Genomic DNA, 13822 nt, shown 5'->3' with positions numbered 1-13822 from the left:
AGGAAGGGAGAGAGATAGAGAGTTAGAAACATCGATGAGAGAGAAGCATCGATCAGCTGCCTCCTGCACATCTCCTACTGGGGAATGTGCCCACAACCCAGGTACATGCCCTTGACCGGAATCGAACCTGGGACCCTTCAGTCCGCAGGCCGACGCTCTATCCACTGAGCCAAACCGGTTTTGGCTAAAGGGTAAATTTTATGTTATGCATATTTTAATGAAATAAAAAATGGGCAACAGATCTGAATAGACATTTCTCCAAGTGGCCAGTAAGCAAATGGAAAGATGCTCAACATCACTGGGCATTAGGTAAAATAAATCCGAAACACAAGATAACACTTTACATTAGTTAGGCTGGCTAGAATATAAAACACAGATAATAGTATTGGTGAGAATGTAGAGAAATTGGAACTTTTATACACTGCCTATGGGAATGTAAAATGGTGCAGCCCTTTTGGAAAATGATCTGACAGTTCAATAGTTAAGCATTGAATTACCATATGACCCAACAACTCCACTCCTACATATATATCCAATAAAAATCAAATATATTCACACAAAAACTTGTACATGAAGGCTCATAGCAGCATTATTTATAATTTACTAGAGGCCCAGTGCATGAAACTCATGCACTGGGGAGGGGTCCCTCAGCCTAGCCTGCACCTCTTGCAGTCCGGGACCCCTCGGTGGATGTCCGCCTGCCAGTTTAGGCCCAGGGGGAGCGGGCCTAAGCCAGCAATCAGACATCCCTCTCGCAGTCCGGGACCCCTCGCTCCTTACCACCAGCCTGCAGTGGAGGTGGGAGTGGCTCGCCAGCCATGAGCCCGGCTTCTAGCTGAGTGGCACTTCCACAGGGGGAGTGCACTGACCACCAGGGAGCAGCTCCTGCATTGAGTGTCATCCCCTTGGTGGTTAGTGCATATTATAGCAACCAGTCGTTCCACCATTCAGTCAATTTGCATATTAGGGTTTTATTATATAGGATAATAGCCAAAATGTGGAAACAACTCAAATGTCCCTCAAATGAAAAATGGACAGGCAAATTGTGGTATATTCAGTTCTAACACAAAAGAAAACAAAAATGTTAGTGATTGGTCTAGGGAAGTTCTTTTCTTCAATTTTATTTTTTAATTACAGTTTACATTTAGTATCATTCTATATTACTTTCAGGTGTTCAGCATAGTGGTCAGACAATCATATACTCCACAAAATGATCACCCCTATATTTCCAGAACTCAACTGGAACCATACATAGTTACTATAACACTAGAGGCCCAATGCACAAAATTCATGCAAGAGCCGGCCTTCCTTCCCCCAGCTGCCAGCACCGGCTTCCCTCTGGCACCCGGGACCCGGGCTTCCCTCACAGCCCTGCCTTCATCTGGAAGGTCATCTGGAAGAATGTCCAGAAGGACATCTGGTCTAATTAGCATATTATGCTCTTATTATTATAAATTATAGACTATATTCCCTATTCTGTACTTTATAGGAAGGGTCTTTTTTCATTTAACTTGGTCATCATTAGAAAATACTTTCAATTCTGTCTCTAGTCAACTCTAAGAAATTCTTATTTCTTTGACAATTTACTCTTCTCTTATTTCTTTGATTTTCTCTTTCTAGAGTCTGTATTCATTGGATTTTAGATTCTCTCTATATATCATTATATTTCATTCTATATTTCATTCTATTTTCTCTGTTCTTTGTGTTTTTGTCTTACATTTGAGACCTTTCCCTAACTTATTTTTCCAGTGTTTCAGTTGAACTTTATTTACTATTATATTTGTAAGTTTCCAAATATTCTTTTTAAGAGTATTCTGTCCTAGTTTTATGCATGCAATGTTTTGTTAAATCTTATTCGAAATATCAATTAGAGGATCGTTTGTTTTAAAAATTCTCTTTTCTTCTATTCCCTGAATTCTCTCTTTTTATTAGGATCATGTTTTTCCTTTTTTTTTCTTGGCCTTGCCTTTTCTTTATCTTACTTCCCCAAATATCTGATAATACTCTTTTGTTTTCCTTTCTTGTTTAAGAGTGAAAGAGTAGACAGGCTGACTGGGAGCCTGAGGCATATAGACAGGTATTGTTGCCCTATGTGGGTAGACAGATGAGGAAAGATATACCCACCCATGATGCTGAGTTAGCTCATTAGTTACTTTTAAAACAAAAACCCAAGTTGGGTGTGGAGGGTAGTTCTAATACGAAAGCTCTTGATGTGCAGCAGAGAAGTAGAAGAGGCCATTCCCTGGCAGAGTTTTCAGTCTCCTGCCTCAGCTCTCATTTCTTCCTGTATTTTTACCTGCCACTTATTTCTTCATGCACCATCTCCAACTGGGCAAACTGGCTTTCTCTCCAGCTACAGCCCGCTCTGGAGATGTTCTGGTCTGCAGCTTTCTTTGCTCATCATCTTTGGTCTATACTCATTCAGTCATTTTCCATTTTTAAAAGATGGATTACAAAGCTGATTCTTTCTTAACCTTCTCAGATTATCTTTGTTGTGGGTATGCATTTGATTTACTCATGTATTTTCATTCTAACAGAGTCTCTACAGAGATGAGAGAGAAGCATATATGCTCAGTCTTCCGTCTTGAATGAGGTTACTTCTCTACACCATTTTTCTTTTTTAAAAATATATTTTATTGATTTTTTTACAGAGAGGAAGGGAGAGGGATAGAGAGTTAGAAACATTGATGAGAGAGAAACATCAATCAGCTGCCTCCTGCACACTCCCTATTGGGGATGTGCCCACAACCAAGGTACATGCCCTTGACCGGAATCGAACCTGGGACCCTTCAGTCCCCAGGCCGATGCTCTACCCACTGAGCCAAACCGGTCAGGGCTACACCATTTTTCTTAATGCTTTAGAAATCAGAATATTAAAACACACAGTGCATTATATAGATTAGGTATTATAAATTGTATACCTGAAACCTATATAATTTTATTAACTAATGTCACCCCAATAAATTCAATAAATAATTTTTAAAAGAAAAAGAAAAATCAGAATATTAGGCAAAAGATTGAATTAGTCTTCTAATGCAACTTTTACAGTGTTTAAAAGACTTTAATGATTTTTTATTCTTTCTTTAGGATTTTTGCCTAGTCTATGGTTTTCTTTCTCTAATTCCAAATCATCTGCATTTTTAAAATCTAACTCCGCTCATTGGTTGTCTACATGTATGTCTATTTTCATAAGAGTGTGCTCCACTTAACAACCTTTAGGAGTGTTAAAGCTAAAACAAAGTGGATTTTTCCCTGTGATTCGAAGCCTGTTTTAGATTCCTTAGCCTACTCTAGACCTCCAAAGAAGAAACCCAGTCGCCCATGGGAGAGCACCATCCTCACAGATCTGAGGCAGAGCATCCTGACATTGCTAGCAGGCCTTGCACAAGTGTGGAAGAGCTAGTGCAGTTTTGAGTTAGAAGCTCTATTTAGAAGTGCATGTTACTGGGCTTGGAAGTGTGTATTCCAGTCCCTAAAATATGACTTCAGTTTTGTTTATTTTCTTGTTCTTCTTCATATTTATGCATATGCCCTTGGTTTATAAGTATCCAGAAGAGAGTAAGAATTAATGAGCTCAGATCTATCACAGCAAGTAGAAAAAGCAAAACAAAGAACATGTCCTCCTGACAGTTTGTGTTTGGGATATCTTGTCATCTCCCATTGTGCTACAGAAAGATTGTTGGACTGGAAAAAAACTGACTTAGGGTCCTTGCTGCTCTAAGTAACTGTGCAACTTTAAGCCTCAATTGTTTTGTCTAAAAAAGGGGAGATACGTGGAGCAGATGATTTCTTTCTCTCTTTTTCTTTGGGGGAGGGGAATAGTTGTATGTAGTTTTACATGTCGTTGCATAGTTGTACATAGCTGCTGTATATTAGGTTGAAGAGCTGTATACATAGTTGAATAGTTGTATATCTCTATATATTAAAGGCTAATATGCAAAGTTTCTCCTTGGGAGTTCGACCGGAGACCAGGAGTTCGATCACTTGCTATGACATATGGTGACCACCATGGGGTGGTGTGGAACAAAGGAAGGCCTCAGTCAGCACCTGGCAGCCAGGGAAGGAAGGCCCCAGCTGCCAGCTAGAAGGCCCCTATTGGCCCTGAACGCTGGCCAGGCCTAGGGACCCCACAAGTGCATGAATTTTGTGCACCAGGCCTCTAGTAGTTATATATAGAGTCAAATAGTTGTATATAACTGCTATATTATTAGTGGAATAGTTGTATATAGCTGTGTATGTGATTGAATAGTTCATGTAGTTATATATATATATGTATATATATATATATACATATATACATATATATATAGTTGAATAGTTGTACATAGCTGTTGTATATTTAGTTGAATAGATGTATATAGATGCACATCTATATATGGTTGAATAACTGTATATAGTTAAACTAGGGGCCCAGTGCACGAATTCATGCACCTTGAAAGGAACTGTGGGCCGTGAGGCTGTGGTGGGCACAGGGGAGGGTCTCAGCCCATCCTCCGTGCCCCCACCTGGCCCCTCCCACCACGGCCCCCGGTCCCCTGTCTGTCAGCAGCCGGCCCCACTTGCACCCGCTGACAGGGCTGCCGCCATCAGCAGGTGCGAGCCCTGGCTGCTGCCCCAATCACCCCTCAGGAGCAGGGGGAGGTGAAGAAGCCCTCAGAGGTGATCAGGACTGGCAGCTGCCGCTTGCACCCACTGATGGCGCCAAGTGATTGTGACCGGCACCAGGCACTGACAACAGGTGTGAGCGATGCTTAGGCACCGGTTGTGGATGCGAGCAGAGCTGGCACTGGCAGTGGGTGAGAGCAGTGGCTCCAGCGCCGGCAGTGGGTGTGAGCACTGGGTGGGACCGCGGCATGCGTGGGAGCAAAGAAATTTTAGTAACCACCAGAGGCTTGCCCCAATGACAGCGACCAGTTCCCCGCCTTGGTATGGCGTCCCGCTCACCTGCTCCACCATGTCGCTGTGCCCAACACCCGCTATGTTCCACACATGCCCCCTGGTGGTCAGCGCACGTCATAGCAACCTGTTGTTTGGTTGTTCTGGTTATTCCGCCATTTGGTCTATTTGCATATTAGCTTTTTATTATATAGGATAGTTGTATATAGTTATATATATGATTGAATAGCTCTATATAGTTGTATATTTAGTTGAATAGTTGTATTTTGCTACTGCGTATTCATTTAAATAGTTGTCTAGAACTAGTTGTATATATACTTGAGTAGTTGTATATAGCAGGATCTGTAGTTGAACAGTTGTATATAGTGCTATATATTTAGCTGAATAGTTGTACATACTTGTATATATAGTTAAACAGTGGTATATAGCTACATATGTAGTTGAATATAGCTATATATATATGTAGTTGTACAGATGATTTCTTAGATCTTTTTTCTAGATTAAAAATTATGATTATGATTCTATTTTTCACTCTTTTAGTCCTTCTTTCTCTTAACATTTAAATTTTTGTTTTCACTGCTCTATTTTGTTTTCTTGTTCCAAACTATCTAATATTACTTTTGTTTCTTACACCCTTTTTTTTTCTTTTCTTTTTTTTCCTCTCCTTTTACTTATTTTGTTATTCCTCTATAGTTTTTCCTTTGCTGAGGTAATTAAGACTCTCCACGAGTGTGATATTAAGAAAGTGAGAGAAGACACCTTAGTTCAAAATTTTACCTTTTTCTAAAACGATGCAGCACTGTTATATAACACAAGAATGTACAGTCCAGAACCCATGCCTCACAGAAAATGTTTGAAATCTTTTATATTTTGTTTTCTGAGTAATTTTTTTATTTTTCTTTCTTATTTTGTTTTATTTTATCTAAACAGAGTACGGACATTCTTTGAAGTCTAATCATGATCACTACAGATGAACCCAATGTACCAACTTTCCAACATTCTATAGAGTATTAGAAGATTTTTACATTTTGAAGAAGGGGAGAAAATCTAAAAATAAAATTTGGTTGAACTATTAAGAACTAAACTATGATGGATCTGTTGATTTAGAACTAAAAACAGATGGGTAAATTTGGGATGGAGATAGAGGTCTGAGTCCAGTTCAGTTTGGATGTATGATTACTTTTCAGGTCATCTGAAGTTTAAAAAGCAGGGTTCATGATATCTGGCTTTTGATTGATCATTTGGTCATGAAACATTGAAAAATTCTAACTGTTGTTCTTATTACATATCTATTAGGTATCATCAAATATAGAGTAAACAATGTTGTCAGTAGATAACAACAGCAGCTTCTGACACGTAGTTTTGCAGATATACCGACTCTAATGACAGATGAAGTAAACGTATTTAGTTTATACTTTTATGTTCAAAATTTTCCATCTTATATTCTTTTATAGACACTTCCATGTGGTTAACCTGGGAGTTTTCATTTTCTATAGTCTCGAAAATGGTCAAGTGCTAACTTCATTTCATTTCAAAAAAAGCCAGAAGTTACAGTTTGTGCTGGTCACAGGCCTCTGCAAGTTACAGTTCATATCAGCATGACCTGGCATAGCAAGATCAGATTGACCAGAAAATACATTAGCTTCCAATTCAGCCTCCTCATAAAATTTTTGCTTGAATTTAATATATTTACACCGAACCTCCCAAAGCTTCTGGCAGGCAAGGGAGTGCACAGTGGTACAAGAAGGAAGACTCTTTGGAGCTTTGACAAATATTTCATGGTGAGGACAGGACGTTTCTCCCTGAAAAAGACCGCCTGCTGTTTCTATGAACTTAGCAGACTGTGTTCTGTTGCTCACATTAAAAATGAACCAAAGTCTTTGTTTTATGAACCAAAAAAAAAAAAAAAATTCAAATTTAGGCTATACATGGATCACTTAAATTTAGATTTCATTCACAGTTTTATTTGAATGTAAAAAAAATAAAACTAAACAATGAGGAGAATGGTATCCTTTTTCCCCTTCATTGACTTTAAATAGATGTCATTGGAATGTAAAATCTGAGTGAAATTAAGAAAAGACATTCTTTATTTCCCACCAGCTGAACATATAATATGTTCCCAGACTCTTCTAAAAACCTCAAAAATTTAGATGCATTCAGTAATTTAGATGCTTTTGAGTAAGCATACTTTTAATAAAGGTTTGTGACCCCTTTATACACTTCAATAATATGAGTGTATGATTTCTAATTATTTATTAATGAAGTCTTCCATCTAAAATGAATGCAATCATAGACATGGGGTCAGTTTTTAGTTACCAGTTACGAAGTCCTAGAGGGCAGTGAATATGCCAAACATGTCATTTGAAAAACATATGTGAGTTAGACTGCATTCCATGGGCAATGTTGTGTATTTTTTGTTTTCACACTGATAGTATGTAATTCCTTTATTTGATGATCTTAATTTCTAAGTTATTTAAAATTTCAAGAAATTCAAAACATATATAGTAGTAGCCTTAAGAAAAAACAAAATGAACAAGCAAATATTTGAAGGAACTAATAAATCTAAGTATAGATTTCTGTCAGAATGAAAATAGGCACAGAAACAGTTCCTCTTACTATATTATGTTTATATAATAATGGAAAGGTTATGTTAACATGGTATTTGTCATTATGCAGTATTTTAATATCTTTATAAGCCTATTCCATTATTATTATATTTACTGTTTGGTATATTTATTCTTTTATGATTATAATTACCAATATATTTCAGTTCAGTTCAAAACTTTGCTAAATGAACTATGTTTTTATATGGAATAGATTTGCCATTATGAATTCAGGCAACAAATCTGAATTCACTTTATTAGTTTAAAATTTATAATATTCAAAAGTTCACTTATATGTATGATATACAAATTGCACATATTTTCTGTAGCACTTCATTTAGTTGTGTTAATTTTTCAATGTGATGTGTCCACAGTATTCTTTATTTTGCATTTATTTTTTCAGTATGTTCACATTGTATGAGTTGTGTTTTTTGCACACATATTCTTGATGTGTTATGCTTGAGAGGATTTTTCTTTTGCTGTAATCACCATTCTTATAAAATATATGATATGCATTTTCTTTGTGTCTTTGTCTTCATTTCACATGTCCCATAGCATGTTTTTTATATGAAGTCATTAATAAGGAATAGTAATTTAAAAGTCTGTGATCATTTTTTTCACCTTCTTAGTTCTTATTTTCTGATATCTTAAACAGATGCTCAGTAGGATATAAGGCAGATAAGTTCTTAGCAATCACAAAAATTTTACCTTCACATCATATCTCACATCACGTTTTTTGCTAATTTGATTTTATTTCTATTTACTTTTTTTAGTTGAGGTTTACATTTTCAGTTTGTGGAAATCTAATTTGTTATTAAATGTTAGGAACTCTTCAGATTGTAGCACTTTCTAATTACAAAAATCAGTCTTCCTTGAGAGCTAAGCACTTTCAGATACTATTTAATTTATTCCTCACCACAATGCCATGAATTAAGTATTGAACATATTTTTACAGATGAAGAAAATGAAATGTAAGACAGAAAGATTAATGTACTTGCCCATGGCCACAGAAATAGGACTCAAACCTAAATCAGTCTCATCCTACTTTTAAACATTATCTACTGATTTTCCTTTCTGATTTTTGATATATCTGTTTCAATCCCAAACTAGTTAAATTTTGGTTGACTTATGTCCTTTAGCATTAATCTTTCACGCTTCCATTTCTGCAAGGATGTCATAATGAAGCGGAAGAAAAAGATAATAATACAATTAAACATTAAAATGTGTCTTTTCTTTTAGCCAGAAACGTTTGAGCATCTTTTTATCAAGCATACAGAATCAGTGACATTTGGTCCTCTTCTTTTGGAGCCTGAAACCATTTCAGAAGATATCAGTGTTGATACATCGTGGAAAAATAAAGATGAGACGGTGCAGACTGCTTTGGTTCCTCTACTTTTGACAACTGCAGATCTTGAAAAGGGTTCCATTTGTATTAATGACCAACGCAATAGTGCTAGCTTCTCAGAGGCAGGGAGCACCAAGATAACCTGTGAGGATGAAGGCAGGAGACAACCCTCTGTTAAATATGCCACCCTGCTCTGCAACTCTAAGTCAAGTGCAATTGATGATGAGCAAGGGCTTATCAATAGCTCAGTCAGCAAATGCTTCTCTAGCAAAAATTCTCCATCAAAGGATTCCTTATCTAATAGCTCTTGGGAGATAGAAACACAGGCGTTTTTTATGTTATCAGATCAGCACCCCAATATAATTTCACCACACCTTACATTCTCAGAAGAATTGGATAAACTTTTGACCCTTGAAGGAAATTTCTCTGAAGAAAATAATGATGAAAAGTCTGTTTATTATTTAGGGGTCACCTCAATGAAAAAAGAGAGTAGTGTGTTTCTGACAGATGAGTCAGGGGTGTTGTGTCCATTCCCCACCCACAGTTTATTCACTGACATCAGAATCCTCCAGGACAGTTGCTCACACCTTGTAGAAAATAATTTCAACTTAGGAACTTCTGGTCAGAAGACTTTTGTATCTTACATGCCTCAATTTCAGACTTGTTCCATTCAGACTCAGAAGATAATGGAAAACAAAATGTGTGACCTAACTGTCTAATTTCAATCAAGAAACATCTCAGATTATGTTACAATGAATCATAGAAACTGTAATATATTCCCCTATAGTGGCTAAGGGAGAGAAGAGAAAATTTGAAAGTGATTGTTTCAAAATTAATGGTGTCTGTCCTTCAGTCATATAGACAAATAATGTGAGAAAGCCTCCATGAACCCAGCCATGTAGACAGTCTCTCCTAATGATTCTTTTAACAAGCTACAATGGGAACGTCTCCGATGGCTTCTTTCTAGCTAAAAATAAGCCCAACAAATATCTTTTGTGAAAGTAGACCTGTTTAGAAAGATCTAATCTGAATTATGCCTACATCTGAAAGAAGACTTCAAACTAACACTTGTGAGATGTAACTCTTGTTTCAAAGATGTGTTAGTTTTACCTTGAGTTGTCTTTGTTTTACACCAATTTACGTATGTGCACATGCGCACGCACCCAAACACACACCTAACAGGTATCATTGTGCATTTTTAAAGTGTGTGCTGTATTTGTATTTTGTGCTACTAGACTGTGCGAGTTAAAGATTTTTTAATTTAACTTGCCTTGAGCACTTATTCTGTGTTAGACACTCCACTAAATGTTGTATATAAATAGAAGATGTAGCCCTGGTCTAGGGGGTATACTTGTGAAGACTGAAAAGCAAGCCAATATTTATGTATCAAATCTAAGATATGTACCATAGGATGAAACCACTTATTATAATGGCAATCCCCACAGACAGTATTTGGAGGACAACACAAGCACTTTTGAAAACATGCCTGTCTTAACTCTTCTCTGTAAACATGTGGAAATGTTCACTTTCTTTCTTTTTTTATAATGAGTATTTTTCTTATTTTATTTTGTTATAAATATATTTGTGTGTGTATCAAATATCTTTGTTTTATTTTCCTCTCTTGTCCCCTTGTCATGTAACATAAAATATATTATTGACTTTCTATCACAGTATTAAAGTTGTTAATTTTACATCACAGTATTCAAGTTATGGGATGGCCAAGGGAAGAGTAAACATCACTTTTTGGTAGTTAGATTGCCAAATGATACTGTATGTCACTCTAGAATCATTGTCTTTTCCCCATTCTCACTTGCATGCACACTATTTTTCTCGCTTACTAAATATTTTCTCTATGTAAGCCAATCACTGTGCTAATACTTTCCATACTTTAACTCAATTAATTATTAAAATAATTGTATGAGACATGGACTACTACTACACTCCTTTAAAAGATTAGGAGATTAAGTAATTTGCCCAAGGTGGCAGGGTTAGTGGAAGATGGAACCCAGATTTAAACCCAGATCATTTCACTGCTAGTGATCATGTTTTTAACCTATACCTTGTATTGCCTTCCATTAAACAAAAATTGATGTGTCATCAAATAAAATCTATTAGGTAGAAATATAATGGCGGGTGAAAATTAAGTGAGAATTGCATAGATCTTGTCTTTGCCTCTAAACACTTTAAAGTTTATTGTTTATTTCAGCTTTTGATATGGAAAGAAAATTGAAAGACAGCATATTGGGCAACAAACTAAATTAAGAAAACTGCACAGATAGATGTTCAATGGCAATAAGTAAGAATTTAAAGATGATCAGCATCATTAAAAGAAATAACTTTAGTCCTCAAAAATATGACGATGGGTTGTTAAACATCATGAATTTCATACTTAGACTGAGAGGATTTCCTGATTGAACTGTTACCCCAAATAAAGTCCTACCTGCCATCTCTATTCCAGGTGTAAGCATATGAAGTGAGCCGTTCTAAAAAATGACAGATATCTCAGATGCTGTCTGACCCAGTGATCACACTTCAGGGAATATATCTTAAAAATCCCGAAACACCCATCAGAAAGAATGTATGCACTCCCATGTTCATAGCAGTGTTATTTACAATAGCTAAGATTTGGAAACAGCCCAAGTGCCCATCAGTAGATGAGTTGATAAAAAAGCTATGGTACATTTACACAACGGGCTACTATGTAGCTATAAAAAAGAAGAAGAATCTCTTACCCTTTGCGACAGCATGGATGGACTTGAAGATTATAATGCTAAGCAAAATAAGCCAGTCAGATAAAGATAAGTACCATATGATTTCACTTATGTGTGGATTCTAATGAACATAATTAACTGACGAACAAAATAGGTCCAGAAGTATGAATGCATAGAACAGACTGATAGATCTCAGAGGACGGGGGGCGGAGGGGGGCGGCTGGGGGGGAGGGGGAAAGGGGGACGGGCAGGAGGGGTTGAAAGAGATTAACCAAAGAATTTACATACATACTAGAAGCCCAATGCACAAAATTCATGTGTGTGTGTGTGTGGGGGGGGGGGTACCCTTAGCCCAGCCTGCACCCTCTCACAATCCTGGTCCACAAGCTACTCTTCAGTTTCTATAAACGTGAAATTTGCTTTTAAAAAAACCCTCCACAATTATTAATTTGAACTATGACTTCCGGTTTAAACAGGTTGTTTGAAGATAAATCATTTTTCAAATTAATGACATTAAAGATTTCCTAGGTTAAAACCCCCCCAAAACAAAGATGAAAAAACAAACCAAGGAATATTTAGTAAGAGCAGGGACCTCCTGTTGGAGACCTATGTTCCCATTTAGAGGTGGGCTACATGTTGATAGGAGGAATAGGAACAGATATTATTTTTAAACCTAACTTCAAGCAGTGAAAGGACATGGATGAAATTCCTGAACCAGTGTGTGATCCTGGACCTGGAATAAAGTTTTATGACCTTAAGCATGACATTCTTCCACCTCTTCTCATGCCTTCCCAATAAAACCAGTTACCTCTTTCCAAATATCAAGCAAATGGTCATATTCCCTTAGAAATGTCCATTTTAACTACTCAAAAGCTGAGGAAACATAAATGGAGAGGGCTAAAGTGGTACAGTTTGGCCTATACAAATTGATACCAGCAAAGCTGCTTTGGTTGGCACAGAACACAGATTAGGCTGTAAGAGTTGTGCCTAAGGGACTCATGTGGAATTGGACAGCGTACTACATAGGTCAAGACATATTGCAACCATATGTCACCTACACATGGAGAACACAAGACTTCTCTGTAGTTTTTAAAGAAATTTATTCTACTTTTTATCTTTCAAGTGTTGTCTTGATAGTTACAAAGTCTTCTAAAGTATTCATTATTGAGAAAACAGATTCTCAGATTTTAAAACACTCTTCTCTAAATAATTGATAGAACAAATAAACAGAAAATCAGTAAGCATATACAAGAATTGAACAATACTATCAAGCAACTTGTCCTAATCAACTTTTATAGTACACTCACTCCAAACAGTAGAATACTCATTCCTTTAAAGTACACATAAAACATTCACCAATATGGACCACATTCTTTGCCATAAAAAAGTCTCAATAAATTTAAAATTATTCAACTCATTAAAATATTTTTTTCTACATGGAATGAAATTAAAATCTAATCATCAACAAATTTAGAAACTTTTCCTAATACATAGAAACTTCATAGTGTACTGATAAGTAACCCATGGATAAAGAAGAAATCAATAGAGAAAATATGAAATACTTCTAACTGAATTAAAATGAAAACACAGCTTATCAAAATTTGTGAAACACAGTTAAAGTACTTAGCAGATGATTTATGGCACTAAAATAAATGACTTCCTCTTTAATCTTTAGAAATTAGTAAAAGAATAGTATATAAAACTTGATATATGCTAAAGATAAGAATGAATGAAGACGCTGAGACCGGTTTGGCTCAGTGGATAGAGCGTCGGCCTGCGGACTGAAGGGTCCTGGGTTCGATTCCGGTCGGGGGCATGTACCTGGGTTGCGGGCATATCCCCGGTGGGGGATATGCAGGAGGCAGCTGGTCGATGTTTCTCTCTCATCAATGTTTCTGGCTCTCTATCTCTCTCCCTTCCTCTCTGTAAAAAATCAATAAAATATATTTAAAAAAAAAATAAGAAGAATGAATGAAGATAAAGGCAGAAAACAATGACATAGAAAACCTAAAACAAAAGAGAAATTCAATGAAACCCAAAACTGATTCTTAAAAAGACCAATAAAATTGATAAAATCTAGCCAGACTGACCTGGGTGGAGGGGAGGGGGGAGCGGGGGCGGGGGGGGGGGCGGGGGGGGGGGTTGGGCCGAGGGAGAGTGAAGACATATCAAAGAGTAAAGACAAATAGCCAAAAGAAAATAAGGGGAATATTACATACAATTTCATGTCAGTACATTTAATACTTAGATGACATGGACAAATTCCT

At 36.7% G+C, this 13822-nt stretch overlaps 1 protein-coding gene across 1 annotated transcript in view; it reads left to right on the top strand.

Moving 5' to 3' along the window:
* Window positions 1-10507, top strand: part of LEPR (leptin receptor) — a 58446-nt gene extending 47939 nt beyond the window's left edge. The window contains exon 18 of the mRNA XM_081087358.1: window positions 8739-10507. Within this exon, the coding sequence (XP_080943484.1) occupies window positions 8739-9563 (825 nt within the window). The 3' untranslated portion in view covers window positions 9564-10507. The remainder of the gene's footprint in view (window positions 1-8738) is intronic.
* The last annotated feature ends 3315 nt before the right edge of the window (window positions 10508-13822 follow it).

This window comes from Myotis nattereri (assembly GCF_964212035.1).
Source record: "Myotis nattereri genome assembly, chromosome: 3".
Taxonomy (NCBI): Eukaryota; Metazoa; Chordata; class Mammalia; order Chiroptera; family Vespertilionidae; genus Myotis; species Myotis nattereri.
The sequence above is the reverse complement of the archived record's forward strand: the minus strand, read 5'-3'. Positions and strand labels throughout refer to the sequence as shown.